At 33.5% G+C, this 18,878-nt stretch overlaps 2 protein-coding genes across 2 annotated transcripts in view; one reads left to right on the plus strand and one right to left on the minus strand.

The window, feature by feature from the left end:
• Positions 1-7,938, minus strand: part of LOC133174033 (uncharacterized) — a 42,022-nt gene extending 34,084 nt beyond the window's left edge. The window contains exons 1-5 of the mRNA XM_061309076.1: positions 7,836-7,938; positions 6,113-6,333; positions 3,429-3,707; positions 536-635; positions 178-335 (exon numbers count right to left, since the gene is read on the minus strand). Of these exons, the coding sequence (XP_061165060.1) occupies positions 178-335; positions 536-635; positions 3,429-3,707; positions 6,113-6,333; positions 7,836-7,848 (771 nt within the window). The 5' untranslated portion in view covers positions 7,849-7,938. The remainder of the gene's footprint in view (positions 1-177; positions 336-535; positions 636-3,428; positions 3,708-6,112; positions 6,334-7,835) is intronic.
• Positions 7,939-8,325: 387 nt separating this feature from the next.
• LOC133174383 (cysteine/serine-rich nuclear protein 2-like) lies at positions 8,326-17,823 on the plus strand. Its single transcript, XM_061309512.1, has 4 exons — positions 8,326-8,466; positions 9,976-10,109; positions 11,400-11,519; positions 13,208-17,823. Exons 2-4 carry the CDS (start codon positions 9,992-9,994, stop codon positions 14,746-14,748), a joined length of 1,779 nt encoding a protein of 592 aa, XP_061165496.1. The 5' UTR covers positions 8,326-8,466; positions 9,976-9,991; the 3' UTR covers positions 14,749-17,823.
• Positions 17,824-18,878: the final 1,055 nt, after the last annotated feature.

Here is an 18,878-nt window from a genome sequence, read left to right on the forward strand (position 1 = left end):
AATTAAATCACATATCAACTCTCTTTTGTTCCTGAAAAACCACTCTGTTTACATAATTGTATAAGCTAATTCTAACCAAGTTCTTTCTCATAAATTTAAGACCTAGAATTGATGTTTTCAAGATTTCATTGTTCTGAAGACTCTCCCTACATGTGTTAATGATTAATAAAGTCCTACCTCTTTCACTCTATCTTTGATTGAGACCAATTCATCCTGTATATCTTTCCGTAGACGGGAATTTTTTACTGCATCAATGTCCTCTACAATTTGACTTGCATCTTGAGATGCACTGAGAAGTCCTGAATCAGGACTATGATCAATGTCCATCTCCAAACCTACATTTAGATAAAGATTCATCAACTTTATAATTTCTGCACATACATTTATCAATTTAAAAAATGAATCTAAATGCAAGGTGATATTTTGGCTAAAGAAAAGCTTCATTTTGAATTAATCTGTCAAAAGATGCTTAAATAGTTTTGCAATAGGATTGAGGAATTTCAGTAACAGATCACATGACTTTGATGTAACCCACCATGTACCCTCTGGTTGGCTAATTCTTGCAGAAGTTGTTCTATATTAATCATTGTTGGTGGCTTTTTGACAAGTTTTTCACTGGACATCCTCTCAGGTACCTGAAGTGTGACAGGTTCAGTTCAATTTGATGACATCCTACATGCAGCGTCTACTTGAATTGGAATCTCCCAAAAGTAATACTGAATTAACATCACTTACAAAAACTAGAATATAACTAGAACTGTCCAAAAGGGACAAATACCCCCCGCTGGGTTTTTCAGAGAAAGTACCAAATCACTAATGTTTTCTAGATGTGAGAGGTGTTCACAATTTCCTTAAACATTTACAGTGAAAATTTAATTATAGTCATTATATTTTTTTTATATGTCCATCTTAAGACGGAACGTATTATGTTATAGCGTTCATGTCCGTCCGTCCGTGAGCTTTTTCATGTCCGACTCATAACTTTAATACTATTAGGCCTAGAATTATCAAACTTTGTCAGCTGATACATCTAGGGTAGAAGGTGTGTCGCACATTAAAACCAGGTCGCTCTGACCTTTAATAAAGAGGCTATGGCCAAATATGGAAAAATCATAACTAGAAAACCATTAGACTTAGAATCAAAAAACTATGTCTTTTAACTTTTAAATTACACAACCCCAAAAGTTGTCAGAGTATTGCAGTATTTTTATTAAAAAAGTGTTAAATCAAGAAAATACTGGTCTTATTTCTTTCATTATGTTCTTTACAGCAATCTGTAACAAGAAAAATTCCACCTCTCCCATGGGTGTAATGATCAGGCACTGGTCAAGGAAAATTTTGATAGCAGAAAATTGCATGTCAAATTAGAGATAAATTAAGGAGTTTAGTGTGAGGAGATAACTGGTAGAGCATCTCTGATCAAGCAGGTGTTATCTACATCTCTTGGGAAATGGGCAAAAGGAATCAGTCTCTTAATTAATTGCTTGTGTTGTATTGAATTGTTCTTGTTGGCTAGTCTTACTTTCAAGATAAATTTGACGTAATTAAAAGTAATTTGATATTGTATATAATAATTAAAACTTATATGATATTGTATAATATAATTTAAACTAATTATTTATTGTACATTTTTTATTTGAATTTTTATATCTTTACAACAAATTGCAGACTGCCTTGTCTCGCTAAGATGTCATTCGAACAATTGAATCTAAACTGTTTATGATAATTTAACAATATTTGATGGGCGTATAACGCTGTGGTGGGGCACTTAATATTTAATGAATGAAACTAAGGTGCAGCCTAATAAAACATCAACACTAATAATTACAGTGTTTTTTATTACATTGAAAAAATAGTTTGCAACTATCTGTCATCTTTGTGAGACATGACACTCTGCAAATTGATTGTTGAAAAAAAATATCATAATTAATTATACAAAATCAAATTGATTTTAATACCTTTATATCAAACTCATTTTAAAAATAAAAGGCTGGTTTTAGTAACTATGTATTTTGACAGACATAAATAACAATTAAGAGACTTAAGTTAAGACTTAGACAACAGAGATCTTATTTCTTTCTGCCCAACTCCCCGGAGATATAGATAAGACCTGCTTGATCAGAGATGCCCTAACAGCTTCCCACACTGAACTCATTAATTAATCTTTAACTGGATGCATGTCCACTCATTACTCCCAAGGGACAAATGGATTTACACTATCTGCTGTGTAATGGAAAAACTGTTTTTAATGCTTTGTGGGTTTTTTTAGTTCTAATGATTAGTTTTAAGCTGTTGTTCACATTTTTGTACAGATGTTCTAGATTCTATGTCTCAAACCTTAGACATGAACCCGAAATGACTAAGTCAATAAAAATTAAAAAAAAAAAAACACCTGTAAAATGCAGAAAAATTATCAAATGATGTTGAAAATACCAGGTGCACATCTTCATATGGTAAATAATAAGTGTACAAATTTTCATACAAATCTATGCAATAGTTTCTGGGAACAGATACAGACAAAACCGCATAATAAAAATGAAAAAACACCTGTAAAATGCAAAAAAATTATCCAATCATAATGAAAATACCAGGTGCACACCTTCATATGGCAAATAATAAGTGTACAAATTTTCAGGCAAATCCTTCCAACAGTTTCCAAGAAATGGTCCGGACAAAATCTCGTCTACAGACAGACGGACAGACGGACAGACAGACGGACATGCTGATTCCAATATACCCCCCCTAAACTTCGTTTGCGGGGGGTATAATAAAGAACTATATACGGTAAGGGCGTATTCCTGCCCCCATAATAGTCAAATTTTGAAAATCTCCTGAAATGAGAAAAAGTGCATATATTGTATAAAATAATCCAAATTAAGACAATGTATTATGAAATTGGAAAAAATAGTTGGCTTTTCTTGTCTCTGTGACGTCACAAACTATTTGGATTTCCGTTTTTTTTAAAATAGAGGCCAAAATGCACAGAGTTTGTTCAATTTTGACTATAGTATTTATAGAGCGCAAGCTTGCTCAGGTACCATATTCACATATTTCATTGATATTATCATTCTACACATTATATCAAAAGATCTAGTCTGAGCAGACCTGCGCTCGATAATTTCCAATCAAAATACCGACGTAAAATACGCTATTTTCTCTCAAAATCATTGCAATTTGGAATTTACGTCATTTTATTGACGTCATATCTAACTAATGATGTCATAGTTGATAAAAATATTTAATGCTTTGAAGTCTGCAAATATCCACCTGGCTTAGAACATAATTAAAGATTTCTCCATCAAAGTCTTATTTTGGGGGCAGATACTGGCCACTACAGAATATAGTCCTTTTATTTACTAAAATGTCCTAAAACTTTAAAATTTATCTTTAAAATCATAATTATTGATTTTTTGTTACAGCAGTGTTACCTTGTTCATTTCTGGGGAGAATGCTTCTTTCCTCACGTGATCGGTGACAATGCCCCCTCTCCTTTTGGACTGTCCCATTCTCTCTGGTGAGGGAGAGGTATTCTCATCAGAATCGACCTGCCTCCTTTTCCACTGGCCCATTCTTGGTTCTGGTGACGGAGAGGTACCATCTGGACTGACCTGCTTAGCCTTGCTTCCACTTAATTGGTCTGTGATCAGTTTTGAAAACCGCACTTTTCTTTTTCCTGTCACTTTGGTAAAAGTGCCCCAAAGATTTTTCTGGAATAAACTATGACTAATGAGCTATCTCATATACGTCTACATAAATTAATATGAATTAAAGAAATTAAATTTATTTCAGAGTAACAGTTTTTTTCTAAGCATGGGAGTAGATTTTCAGATAATAAGGAGGCAAAAACAACTGGAAGTCTCTGATGAGACTGTAGCTCTACTGGTTTGTACTTATAAGCACTACCTGGACTTGATACTTAGTACCAATGGCAACAACAATAAATAAGAATTATGATCCTTGGTTTAATTTACTTGTACAATTGAATATGTTAATTTTCCCAATCATCATTTCTTTAAAGATTTTACATATATTATCAATGTAAAGCCTTGATTCCCTATTGTGGCCCCACACTACCCCTGGGGGCCATGATGTGAACAATTTAAAATCTATGCTACCTTGGGAAGATAAGTTTCATAAGTTTCAGCCTTCCTAGTCCAGCGGTTCTTGCGAAGAAAATTTTTTCTAATATATTTCAATGTAAAAACTTGATTCTCTATTGTGGCCTCACCATAACACCGGGGGCCATGCTTTGAACAATTTAGAATCTACACTACCTCAGGAAGCTTCCATATAAGTTTCAGATTTCCTAGTCCAGTGGTTCTTGGGGAAGATTTTTAAAGATTTTCCTATAATTTTCTATGCAAAGTTTTGATACCCTAATGTGGCCCCAGCCTACCCCTTGGGGCCATGATGTGAACAATTTAATATCTACACTACCTCAGGAAGCTTTTTCAAAAGTTTCAGTTTTCCTAGTCCAGCTTTCAGCTCAGGTGAGCAAAAAATGTTGTGAACAAAATTTAGATTTTAGGTTTTCATATTCCCTTACATCTCTTTATAATACAAAGGGCCTAGCTATTAGTGATCAAAATATTCATACTTGTTTCTTTCCATTATTAAACAAATTCTCTCTTAGTAAGGAGAAGTTTATCTGCCAATATAAAATTTATGATCAAATAATGTGAAAACACCAGTTTACTGATAAGACCCAAAGGTAAATACAAACATGTCAGAGTAAAAATTTCAATAACAATCTGGATTTTAAATAAATAATAGCATTCCACATTTTAACAAAGCAGAGCATTTCTTGCTGGGGATCAATGGAATTACAAAATTATACTTCAGTCACCTCAACTGAGTAAATGTACTTTTTCTACATGTACAATTATAATTAATTTATTATAATTCATTCCAGTTTTAAGTATTCTTGAATAGATTTTTGTCTAAAAGGTTTTTCCTATGTATATATGTATACCCCCCCCCCCTTTTATGGCTCTCATTGACCTAGTGTCAGAGGTTATAAATTGAACAAATTTTTATCTACATTTATTTATATTAAGTTTTCTCATCTCTGATTCAGTGGTTCTTGAGATGCAGCAGTACCTCATCTGTTACTTCTTTTTAATCATCTCCCATAGGAAAAGGGCTTACCAGGTAGACCTTTTCAAACATACAAACATGATTCAGCAAGGAGACTTGGAGACTTTTTGGCAATTATGTTTGAAAAAGAACTCCTGGTTCTGGAGAAGTATGACAGTGTGTAAAGATGTGCAGATCTTCATGTATTGACTGTGTATGAGGAGACAAAATGTAAAGATGGATAAAAATGGATACAAAAATCAAATTCATAAGCCAAAGACCCATAAAATATAGGTATGTTTAGAAATTGTTTTCTACTCTACAAGAAAAAGATCTTCAAAACTTTATCCTGGATTCAAAACTTTATTCTGGATACTTCACCACTACTTTTTTATGAGACTGACATTTAACTTTACTACTGCGGACAAGCATTCCCTTAATGAAAGCAATTAGGAAATGGTACTTATAATAATGACTGTCCATCGAATAGTGGCTGCATTCAGTCTTTGATTTTCTTGTTAAGGATTATAGTAAAATTCAAAAAGATCTGACATGTCTTATAGGGAAAATCTATATAATTAGTTTTTTTCTTGCTTTAATCAAAATACATCTCAAGATTCTGTGTAAATTTTGTAAACTGAAGGATTAATATATGATCAGATCTAGATTTTCTCATACAAAATAGATTAATTGTTGATCTTCAGGTGATAAATTATTATTGAATTCTATTCTGTTTCTTTTCTTTGCATTTTATGTTTTCTTGCAGACCAGTACTTATTAAAGAATAATGATGGTTTGATAGTGATAAAATCTGTCTGTGACTAGTACATGTATGTGTACAATATGAAAAATAAAAGACTAGTGATTAATTGGCTTATATCTTAAGCAATGTTTAACTTAATATATATGCTTAATTGGTTGGTGTAGATAAGTACTGTTATCAACCAATATCTGCAAATCTAAAACACTAAGACTGAAAACACTGTACATTGTGGAGCTAATCTGATATTCTTCAAAATACATGTATATGAATTACTTTACGGTCTGCAGTAACAGCTCTCTGCTGCTTTAATATGGACAGTTTCCTCTCATCCTGTACTGGGGTTCTACTTCTGTCTGGACTAATCCCCTGCCTATTGGTTGTCCCATCTTTGTTACTATATTTAGATTTTTTGGGACTCCTTAGAGGACTTGGTTGTCCTGCCCTGTTCCGTAATGTAACCTTGTTTTCCTGTACAAAGCTTCTTAGTTTCTTTCCTAGAATGAAAAGAAAATAACATTGTGTTCTATTTTTACATTTTGTTCACATTGTTTAACATTTTTCATTTTTAAATAATATAGTAATAACAGGGACCTATATACTAACCAGATAGGCAACTCTCGCAAGACTCACAATATCTTTTAAGTTGCAGGATTTTCTAAGTCAATTTTAATTAAATATATCTCTTTTGCTATCAGCCGTCACGGTAGCTCAGTCGGTAGAATGCTCGCTCCATGATCGGAAGGCCGCGACTGACCTAAGTCGATAAAAAATTAGTAGCAACTGTTCCTTCGCCAGGCGCTTGGCACTTTGAAGTGAAAGTTGCGGATCCTTTGGATGAGACCTTAAAAACTGAGGCCCCATGTCACGATAAAGATCCCTCATTGCTCAATGGCCCTGAGTGCCAAGTAAAGATCTAAATTTGAAGCCCTTCACCAGTATATGGTGACGTCTCTATATGAGTGAAAAATTCTCAAATGGGACGTAAAACAACATACAATCAATCAATCAATCTTTTGCTCTCAAATATTTCAGAAAAAACCTTAATTAATCTATCAAAAAATTATTCAAGATTTGTTGTCAGCACTGTTTTTACTCATCTTAGTAGTAATTACGTTTATTTCGAAATCAGTGCATGCCCCTGATTGGCTGTATTTCCGAGAATTTGCCAATTTTGGTGGTTGTATACTTAATATTTAAATTATTTTAATATGTCCTCTAAAATTAATTAAAAATCCATTTCGATACACAAAAAGAACAGATTACATTAATCAGAAAATAAGCTTTTTTACTGGGAAAAAACGTAGTTTGAAAAACTTGCAGTGTTGTGTTTGACATTTTGGGTTAATAAACATGGTGCTGAAGGAGATGCCTATCCCATTAGTATATAGGTCCCTAATTATATACAGTCATTTAAATCTCTCTATTACTACACAGAAAGGATTTCAGTATCAGCATTTTTCACAGCACATTTTTGAAAAAGAGAGGTGAGAAAAATTAACCATTAAAAATTATAATTCATCAATTTATCTTACTAATTAACACCAAGTTTAGGAGCTGTGCTTTATTGCTTTCTTACAAAATTATAAAAACAAAAAAACAAAAACAAAAAAACAGTACTACCCACATCCCACAGATTTAGTACATGTCTGGTACATATAGGTTTTATAATGATACCTATTACATGTATATAATATTTCATAGAGATCATCATACAGTATATAAGAGAGAGAGAGAGAGAGCTACAGTAGCATACCCCTTTATACTGTAATACCTTCAGCAATGAATATACACATAAAGAATAGATAGATTAGATGAATAAAGAAAGAAAGAAAGAAATAAGGTAACATATATATAATCACACAGCTTTTTCAGGAATATTTTTTAAAATTCTCCAGTATCATATAAATCTACTCAGTTACGATCAATTTCGAAATTCAACGTTCTTTTAAATTGTAAACATATAGTAGCTGAATTTCGATCATAACAATCACACAACCTCTTGTTTTCATGTCTTCCTCAGAATTTTAGCGCCTTCTTCATGTCAACAGTACACACGTGGTTGACCTTTCACCCACATCTTTCCATTCCGTCACAGAGCTAGTAGGATTTTTGCACAGATTTTTAAGTTAAGAATTTTACAATAAGCCGCATCAATTATCTGATAAAAACATCATTCTGTTACATTTTCAATATCTCACACAGTTTATTGATGAAATACAAGTTTTGAAGAGTTTAGGAAAATAATTTATGAGAACCTGATTCCCCTTCATGATGGAACCTTCTGCACATTGGAAAATGTTTGTGACGTCACTATGGGAATTGGCAATTTATCAATATTATGTCGCGTAGTGATATTTTGAAACACAGAACTGAGAACACCATGTACTTATATATTTATAATTATTAAACAAATAAGAAACTTTTGCTTATTTATTAGTTTTATTCTTTTTAATCTATACTTGAGCAAACTTCTTTATTTTACATGACGAACTATATTTAAAGGCGGAGCAATCCCATCTACTTATGTAGTGTGCGCTTAAGCGAGTATGAACAATCAGCGACTAAAGAGATTACACCGAATTTACCGTAATAGGTCAATTGACTGTTGATTGAGACTTGAATCACAGGTATAGTATGTGTATTATCCGTCCTTCTTTCTATCCGCGGCAAATTTGATGTTTACAATTTCCTTCCTTGGTTGTCCAGATCTATTGTCATATTGTGTCTCATTGTCAGTTCGTGCAGAACACGGGCACCTGTATAAAAGATGTTTTTAAGTTTTTATAAAAGTTTTACATGTGTATTTATTTATCTGTTTACTGATTAGTGAAAATTGTTGATGTATTGAAGCTTATTGTGAAAAAATGATTATTAGTCCATTTGCTTAGTTGACAGTTTATAATCCATCAGATATATCGATGTATACAAGGTTTAGCAGTCTAGTATTTGAATTAAGTTTTTACTTCCCTCAGTTTTAGAGATTTTGAAAAAAAAATATAATATTTCTTACTAGATATAGCATGTAACATGAGTGATATCCTTTAACAATTCCAATGTATAGCTCATGATGTGATTTTTTTTTTTTTTTTTTTTTGGCAGTTTCGTATATATATATTTATTGATACAACTTAATTTTGAGAAGTCTGGATATATATATATATATATATATATATATATATATATATATATATATATATATATATATATATATATATATATATATATAAAATCTTGTCATATAATGATGCAGACGTGTTCAGCTGCCCAGGCACTTGTTTTTGGTAATTTTTTAACCCATAGTATAATAATAACACAAGGTATGCATCTCCAAATGAATTTCAGAGAAATTAAATGTATCATTGGCAAACTGTTTATTACCATTGCCTTCTACGATAATTTATCTACACAACCATATATGGCAATTTTATTATTACCAAATTTATTACCAAAACAAGTGCCTGTCCCCCCCCCCCCCCCCCAAATGCAATTAACAACTGGCAATTAAAGATTTACTCAGCATACCTTTTCAATATCAAAGTTATGCATGTTATTCATGATGCTATTCATTGATTGAAAAAGAATAAGTATATCACAGCATAATTTTAAAGAAAACTAGGGTATTTTCCATGCAGGATACATACCAATTGTATATAATTTATAACTATTGTAAGAAGTATATATATCAAAGGACAGCAGTAACGCCTCTATTTTATCCATTTGTCATGATTACCATGTAACGGTACATCAGTAATTTAAATATTCCAAACTCTTTTTTTTGTTGTTGTCAGAATTTAATAGTTTATTCCAAATCTATAAATGAGCCCTCAACAATGAGGTCAGTGGGTTGCAGATAGAAAATTTTCCTTGCTTTTTTTTCCCATTATGCTTGGTTTGTCCTATTTATTTTAATCAAGAAACTTGTATATTAATTATTGATTTTGTTACAAAACTCTAAAATTTATTACATCCCTAGAATTTTAATTCTGCTAATGATTACTGTGCAATTTCTTACTATTTTTTTATATCCATGTATTTTAATCAATTTTTAATGCTTGTGTGGTTCTTATATCTAGCATGAGTTGAAAATTATTAAATGAACCATGACTTAATAACTGTATTTCAATGTTATTTTGTAGAATGTAAATTATCACAATGAAGCGTAAATTGGAGGGAGAAGATTCTTCCTCTCCACAAACTTCTGACACAGAAAACAGTTGTAGTTCTATAGTAACCAACAGCAGCTCAGATGTACCACTGGACAGAATCCAAGGTTTGTACTTCTTCTGTAGTTCTCAGATATATACATAAGTGGTGGCTAGTCCTCTCTTCTATCCTTATACCCCCTGCAAATAAAGTTTTGGAGTATATCATCTCGTGTATAGAAATCTGTTTGTCTGTGCAAATGTGTCCTGTTCAAATTTTGTCATGAAGAACCAATGGAAGCTGAAACTTGCCACAAAGATTGCTTATGATCTGAGAATGTGTCATGGTCTTCAATCAAGGTTATTTGGGCAAGTTCAAAGTCACTTGCCCAAAAAGTGTAGAATTTGTAGTCCAGTCCATAACTTTCTAATGGAAAAACATTGAATATAATACTTCACACAAAAATTACTTATCTTCTGACTCTGAGGATGTGTCAGGACCTAGACTCAAGATCATTTGGACAAATTCAAGGTTACTGGCAGAAAAAAAAAGTTATTAATTGTGTCAAGTCCATGTAACTCTTTAATGAAGAAATACCTGGTGGTTGATATTTGACACAAAGTTTGCTTATTACCTAAGGAACAGTGTGGCTTTGTCTTGATCTTGACCCAGGGTAATTAGGGTAAGTCTAATGTTGCTGGCAAAAAATGTATAAAATTCATGTCAGGTCCATAACTTTCTAATGGAGAAGAATTGGAAGTTTTTACTTCACAAAGAGTTTACTTATGACTAGAGAGTGTGGCATGACCTTTGACCAAGGTCATTTTTTGACAAGTTCAAGGTCACTTACTTGTTCTCCCCATGCCCAAGAGAAAGCATGAGGCCATTCAACAAATGATGCCGCTTAATGATGGTCACTGGCAACAACCTGTGCTCTCCTGTAACTGTTCCACCTCATTATTCTCTCTCTCACACACAGAAAGAAATGTATAATTTATGTCCTAGCTATTACTTGTTATAGAAGATCACTGGAAGCTCATTCTTGGCACAAAGATTTTCTGTGAGCTTAGGCTATAATATGTTAGGACTTGGATCAAGGACTATTTCGGTCAGTTCAAGGTCACTGGCAAAGAAAATTGTATAATCAAATCCATCCATAACTTGAAAATGATTAAAATTCTGTATATTTCACTAGACTGATTCCTGTAGTATTTCAAAGCCACATATCTATAGCATGTTCAGTCTGCTTATAGGAGCACTGCATGATATACATCATATTTTAGCACATGTTACTGCAGAGTGCAGAGATTGTGACAATTTACAAGAAATGAAGTCTTATGCAAGGTATATTTCTTCTTGTAAAAAAGTGAGTATATAAAAGTGTTGCCTCATCTTTAAGCATTCTTTTTTGTTGCAGATTTTCCCTCGAAGAGGAAGAAAGCAAAGAAGTCTGTCAAGTTCCAGGGAGTCACTGTGTTTTACTTCCCTAGAATTCAGGGCTTCACCTGCATCCCCAGTGAAGGGGGATCAACTCTTGGTAATTTGTGATTAAATAAAAGAAAATTTTGTACTGTAATGTTTTGTTTCATATGTGCAGTGCCTTGAGTAAGAGGTGATTAATCATTTTGTGAATTAATTAATTAAAAGTCACTTAAAGATACTGTAGATCACCAATTTTTTGAGACACCTTATTTTTGTGAGATAATTTGGTATTTTTAAGTGGCAAAAATGTACCACAACATTCTTAAGAGTTATCTCTCTTTGTCGGCATTCTCACTATATCCTTTGTAACTTACCTGTAAATATTTTAAACCTTCAAACATTTTCTGATTAGTTTCAACCGTTCCTGTATTGCCATGGTATGGGGCAACACAGACAACATAATGAACATATATATACAGATTTAATTTGTAAGACTCTGTCCCATAAATTTGGTAATATTATAGAGGGAAAACAGTGGGTTATGCTGATTGACCCCAGATTGACCCCACAAAGGGAAATAACTTTTGTAAATGTGAAAGTCGTCTATTTGGGTTATTGTTGCATGTAATATTTAAAAGTACAAATGTGCTCAGTACGCTCAAGTATGAAAATTTGGTGAGCAGATGGTTTGAGTAATGTTGTGTAAAAAAGTTCTCGCAAAGAAAAAGTAATAAATTTACAGAATAAGAAAGATCCCAAAACCCCCAGGCAAGAATTTTTATGCCCCCATATCGAAAGATCCCGGGGGTATATTGTTTTTGTCCTATCAGTCTGTTTGTCTGTCTGTCTGTCTGTTGTCAACTTTAACCTTGCCCATAATTTTTGATTGGTTGGAGCTATGACTTTCATATTTCACATGTGTATTCCTTGTGACAAGACCTTTCTTTGGGTACCATCATATTTGACCTTGACCATGGAGTGTGACCCTCTTTTGCAAAATTTTATGAGACTTTAACCTTGGCCATAACTTCTTTTGTGTTTGTGCTTGGGGTTTCAAACTTCACATGTGTAATCCTTGTGACAAGTCCTTCCTTTGGATACTAAAAACTTTTACCTTTTGACCTTGACCTTGGAGTTTGACCTACTTTTGAAAAACTTTAACCTTGGCCATAACTTTTGAATAATTGATGCTAGGGCTTTCTTACTTCACACATATGTAGTCCTTGTTTCAAGACCTTCCTTTGGATACCAACCACTTTGACCCTTTGACTTTGACATAGGAGTTTGACCTTGACCTTTGACCTTTAACCTTGGCCATAACTTTTGAATGGTTGGTGCTAGGGCTTTCATACTTCACATATGTAATCCTTGTGACAAGACCTTCTTTTGGATACCAACCACCTTGACATAGGAGTTTGACCTACTTTTGAAAAACTTTAACCTTGGCCATAACTTTTGAATGGTTTGTGCTAGGGCTTTCATACTTCACATATGTAATCCTTGTGACAAGACCTTCCTTTGGATACCAAAAACTTTGACCTTGACGTTTTACTTACTTTAAAAAACTTTAACCATGGCCATAACTTTTGAACAGTTGCAGCTAGGGCTTTCAAATTTCACAGGTATATTCCTCGAGACAAGACCTTTCTTTGGGTACCAACATTTTTTTATCTTTTGGCTTGGATTTTGACTTGCATTTGAGAAACTTTAACCTTCGCCATAAGCTGCCATACGGGGGCATCAGTGTTTCACAAACACATCTTGTTTTTTTTTAAATGTTCAAAATCTGTTTTATTTTTTCAGGGATGTCAGACAAACATCTTTATAAAAAGGACTTTTCTTTACAAGAACACTACTCTGAACAAAAGAGAATTCACAAGTTATACTTGGAGGACCAGAAGCGTCAGGGAAAGATAGTTCCCGACTTTCTGATGGAAGACGGGAGTAGTGAGGAAGAAGACTCCGACTATGAAGAATCTGATGACTATTATTTTCTCCAACCGCTGTCTATAAAGCAGCGCCGCGTTACGCTGAGGCAGTCAGGCGTTAAAAAAATTGACAGTACAGAGAAAGATTTCTGTAAGAAAGTGAGAATTTCTCGTGAATTTTGTGGTTGTGATTGCAATATTTTTTGTGATCCAGAGAGTTGTGCATGCAGTCTGGCTGGCATTAACTGTCAGGTAGACAGACAGTCATTTCCATGTGGATGTTCGAAGGAAGGCTGTGGAAATCCCGTAGGTCGTATAGAATTTAATCCACTAAGAGTAAAGACACATTTCATTCATACTAAAATGAGACTGGAACTTGAAAGGCAGGACACTGATATTCCAGTCACAGGAAAAGTGGAGAGTTCGAAAGAGGATGAAGAAAATCTTTCAGAGTCCGACATATCTAGTGAAAACAACTCTCAAAAGGTAATTGACTTGAGCGAGTTTAATAGCAATGAGCTCGGAAGTTGCCGTGATTGTCAGAATTGGGAAGTGTGCAATGTCATGATGCAGGAAGTGGAAAATGCAGAAGCAGAGCAACAGAGAGCTGTAATGAATATCTACAGCAATGCTTCGCAGCAGATGACGGAAATCTCCAACACTCTACCAACGAGTGTCTTAATGTTTAATGACAATGAAAATGATCTTTATCGTTCTGAGAATGGTCCACCATATTATCCATATAAACGAGATGGAAGCTACTCAGGAACTGAAGCCTGTTCCAATGAAAATACACCAAGCTATGATGAGAGAACAGAGTTTCCCAAAACTTATCAGACTCTATCATCATATGGGAATTCTGTTGGCTGCGGTAGTACTGGATATTGTGACAATGATGACAAGACCAAATCGTCGTATCAGCAGAATGGCCATTATTACCCAAAGTTCATCAATGCTGTGAATCCCACCAGCCTCGAATACAAAGTTGATTCATCTTACTCTGACATACAACATTTTGATTGGGAGCAACATAAATTGATGCAAATTCAGGTGCAACAGAATTCTTTAAACCAAAATGCTTGCAGTTACACAACCATGACAAACACCACTAGTGACAAAATTGCCGAGGCTTGTCCTGGCATCTCCTCGCATATCAGTAGCAACAACAATCTGGATCATTGTGCAACACCTGTTGATGAATATTCAGAGAGTTACAATTGTGAGACCAATATTGTCACTGGCAAGACGTATTTGAACCTTGACGGCAACATGACCCCCCAGGAACCGAAAATGGATACCATTGCAACTAGAACGCAGTCTCATTCGGGACTAATGGAAATCAATTGTCAGACAGGAGGAAGCTCCAATTTTGGTGAAATTATCAAGGAGTCCCTGGTGGAAACAGTGTCAGCATAAAGATTATATTTTCATCAAGAAATTTCTCCCCCAAATATTCTATGTGCTAATAAAATTTTAGTGTTTAATTTAAAAACCTACATTTGCCAGTTTAGTGCTTCTTGTGTATCATGTATTAGTAGTAGTATTATGAAACGTTGTTGGAAGTTTTTTTTGCAATGTGCAAAATTTGATTGATCTCTAGAAGTTGCTTTTATCATTTTCTTTTATCTACTTACATGAACACAGGCAAGCCATTTCATGCATACTCTTGTCATAAACATTTACGTCATATTTTGTATTCATATATATGTGTATATATAAACATGATAAATATATATATTGGTGTTTGTACAGTGTTTTAATGTATGACAAAAAAGAGTGGCAAGTTTCTAAGTCATGATCTGATATGCATTTACTTTTTATTTTTAAATAGATTTTACATATACTGTACTTTGTAGGTTGAAAATACAATCTGCAGTAAAATGGTTGTATTTTAGTGTGTTTTGATGAGATGAAGATACATATATTGAACAAATATTTCTGTATCCTTTATTTAAGTTTTTAAGAGTTAATTTTATGCATTTTTAGTAGTGTTACATGTAACAAATAGTGCACTTTAGTGGATTTTTATTTTATTGATATACAAAGACTGTATGAATTTTTAATGAACAATCTCCTTTTGCTTTAATAATTATGCTTTACTGTGTCTGAGTTAAAAGAAAAGATCGTGATATATTACAAATTAATGTGGTAATATTTTTAGCTCACCTGAGTTGAAAACTCAAGTAAGCTTTTCTTTTCACCCATTGTCCATCGTCCGTCATTATGTAAACTTCTCACATTTTCAACTTTTTCTCAAGAACCACTGTGCCAATTTTAACCAAAGTTGGTACAAAGCATCCCTAGATGAAGGGGAGTTTAAATTGTGAAAATGAAGGGCCAAGCCCCCTCTCAAGGGAAGATTATCAAGAAAAAAACAAAAATTTGGTGGGGTCATTCAAAAATCTTCTTCTCAGGAACCACAGGGCCAGAAAAGCTGAAACTTATGTGGAAGTTTCTTGAGTTATTGTAGTTTATAAATTGTTCAAATCATGCCCCCAGGGATTGGGTGGGGCCACAATAGGAAAACAGTTTTACATTGAAATATATAGGAAAAATCTTTAAAAATTTTCTACCCAATAACCACTGGACCAGAAAAGCTGAATTTTTTATGGAAGCTTCCTGAGGTAGTGTAGATTCTAAATTGTTCAAATTATGACCCCTGGAGGTAGGGTGGGGCCACAATAAATATTACAAGAGGGAAAATCTGGTGAAGAACAGCAGGGCCAAAGTTACTCAGGTGAGCGTTGTGGCCCATGGGCCTCTTGTTTTTCTCTTGCCTTGTATTTTTATTTTTTTTTCTTTGAAGCATTTAGTGAAGTCTCACACTTTCATTAAAGGTACTATCTTGACACACAGTTTTGAAAATGTCAGGTGCATGAAAGTTCTGTGAAAAAAGTTCTCCATTATATACCTGGTATATAGTTGCTATCAAGCAATGTGTTTAATTAATCAGTGGAATCTTTCAGCCTGGAACTTTTCTGCTACAGATACAAACAGTGTATTTCACAATTTAAAATTACAACCAAATGAAAAATTACAACTAAATGCAGACTGTTTTCCCAATTAAACTTTGGTCAGTTTTCTTTAAAAAATCCCGAAATTTTCTCCATTAAAGGTTAATTCAAATACTGGTAGTCGTTTTTTCCTAATTGAAAAAAACAAAAGTAGCTTTGAAAATCTTGTGTTAAAAGTCCTTGATGTATGTATGCCTAAATTAGTAATGAACAATGAAATGATTATGGAAGAGATGTGCAATTGAGATGATTTGAACAATTAAACTGTTATATATTTCATGCATTTATTTTCGGAGGTCATATACAGATCCTACGCAGTCGGTTCATGTATTTTTCTGAATTGAAATGTTCCGATATGATAATGTCCAATCATATACTTTTAGAAATTCATTTTTCTCATCACAAATTTTCTTATTTCATTTTTTAATAGGTTTATCCAGGAGTGCCATATCACATTGTTATTTAACTCACTGTTTGCTGGGGCTTTAAAAAAAGTTTTGAAAGTATTATCTACTGCAAAAAATATTAGAAAGTAAAAACTACAGTTTCAGTAATATTTTTCGTACATTAATCTGGTGCCAAAGATGCGGCAGCAGCAGTGATGTTGCTGTGTTGCTTCTACTTCATGTCACTGAAGCCACAAGAACAAAGTTGACTATTTTAATAAGATTGAGATTTTTCCCCATTTTGATTTTTTTCTCTTAGTTGGAGAACAATTTGTATCCTACACAATTCATTTTTTTTCTATAAGAGTATTGTTTTAAGTATGTACTTTTGGTATTTTCTTATTTAACTGAGGAAAAGTTATAATAATGTTTCGATGCAGAGGTTGGCCGAATAAATTAAATAACGTTTTGATGCAAAGATCTGAGTCATAAAAAATTGTAATTTTTTATAAATTATTTTCTGACTTTGCTGTGTGCTTGGATCTGCTGTATGTTTCTGCTGGAAGTAGTTTGAATATTCTATAGCCATTAATCATAAGTAATGTCCCTTGAGTAAAACATTTTCATTTTTCAAATTGTCATTAGAGGTTGAAGTACATACAACTTATCAGAAAATATGTATTTTGTTTATATAAGTAGTGGTTATTCTTATCAAATTTGTGAAACTGCTTCATACCGTATTTGTATATTTTTTTTTTTAACAAAAATTGGGCAATGCAATATTGTTTATGTATTTCTCTATAAATACAGAACTTTCATTTGTTACTTTCTCAATCTAAGCATTAGAGAAATGTTGACTTCTTGGTGCTCAGTTGAATTTAGTGTCTCTCTAACTAAATGGTCATTGTGGCAGATGCCATTATGATAAATACCAAATATCTTCATTTCTTGATAGTTTTTTAAGCATGTTTAGTAGATTAATATTTCATATGTATTGTAATGTGATGCCTCTTTATACAAATTATTTGCATTGTAATGTGTAAGTGTTATATGTACAAAAAGTGCATGTGCAATAAAGGTCTAAAAAAGCAGCTGTGTACTCTTTTAATTTCGAACAGTTATCTTGTTCACAGTTTTGCCCATGACAATTTATAAATCAACAGTCTATTAAATACTGAGTATATGATGATAGGAATTAGCAATGGATTGAGATTTCTTCCCTTACTTGGGCTGAAATTTTATAATACCTGAATTTTCAAAGTTTCGTAAGAGAACACATATTTGGGATTTTTTCCCAGTATACTATAGTCAATAACATGGAGTCTTGTTCCCATAGCCCACTTTTTAGTGCATCTTGAGTAAGCCCTTGAAATTTGAAGTAATTCCATATATGCACTCTGAAGTACTTAAATAAAAAGGACATGCAAACATGCACAATAATGAGAAATTCACTATTTTTAACTGGTATATACAGAAGTTGGTTTTAGAAGAGTGCTCAACTGAGCCATAAGTCATTGGTTAGATAGACCTGACAGAGTGCCAAAATATATTTTATAAAGTGGGACAGTAAGGATAGATAAAGCTCAGTAGAGCAACTGTATAGAATTGATTCACATGGCAGGGCTTGATTCCTGGTCGAGTTCTTCACATTTTCTCCCTTTCTGCAGTTTGGCCCAGGCCCTGCCCTAAAAGTGACATTTAAATAATGTAGAAGGAAGGAAACTACATGCACCTAACATGCACAACAAAGCAGAACTTGCAAGTCTATTGCACTGTAATGGTTTGGATTGAGCATATCGGCAAGGGTATAAAGCTCAGTGGTTAGCTATAGAACACCTGACTACTGATGCAGGGGTCCCAGGTTTGATTCCCAGTCCAGTCTTACATTTTCTCCTTTCCTGTTACATACAGGCCTATAATTTGGTGCCGTTGCCCACCTCAAGACCAGTAAATTGCAGGTGAAAGTCCTGCCTTGGGCTAAAGAATAAGGACTGTGTGTCTTCTAGGGTGAAGACAAATTTAGGAATATAGTGGTTTGGGTTGGGGATATTGACCTCGGTGGTTCAGTGGTTAGAGCACCTAACAGTCCAGTCATACATTTTCTCTTTTCCTGTTACATACACAGCACAATTTCAACTGAAGAATT

Source organism: Saccostrea echinata, unplaced genomic scaffold (genome assembly GCF_033153115.1).
Source record: "Saccostrea echinata isolate AGI-Se365-2 ecotype Australia unplaced genomic scaffold, CSIRO_AGI_Sech_v1 ptg000057l, whole genome shotgun sequence".
NCBI classification, from domain to species: domain Eukaryota; kingdom Metazoa; phylum Mollusca; class Bivalvia; order Ostreida; family Ostreidae; genus Saccostrea; species Saccostrea echinata.

Coding starts and splice junctions, on each gene's coding strand:
- LOC133174383 (XM_061309512.1), top strand. CDS start 9,992: ATGAAGCGTAAATTGGAGGGAGAAGATTCTTCCTCTCCACAAACTTCT. Junction 10,110..11,399: donor ACCACTGGACAGAATCCAAG/GTTTGTACTTCT, acceptor TTTTTGTTGCAG/ATTTTCCCTCGAAGAGGAAG. Junction 11,520..13,207: donor TGAAGGGGGATCAACTCTTG/GTAATTTGTGAT, acceptor TTATTTTTTCAG/GGATGTCAGACAAACATCTT.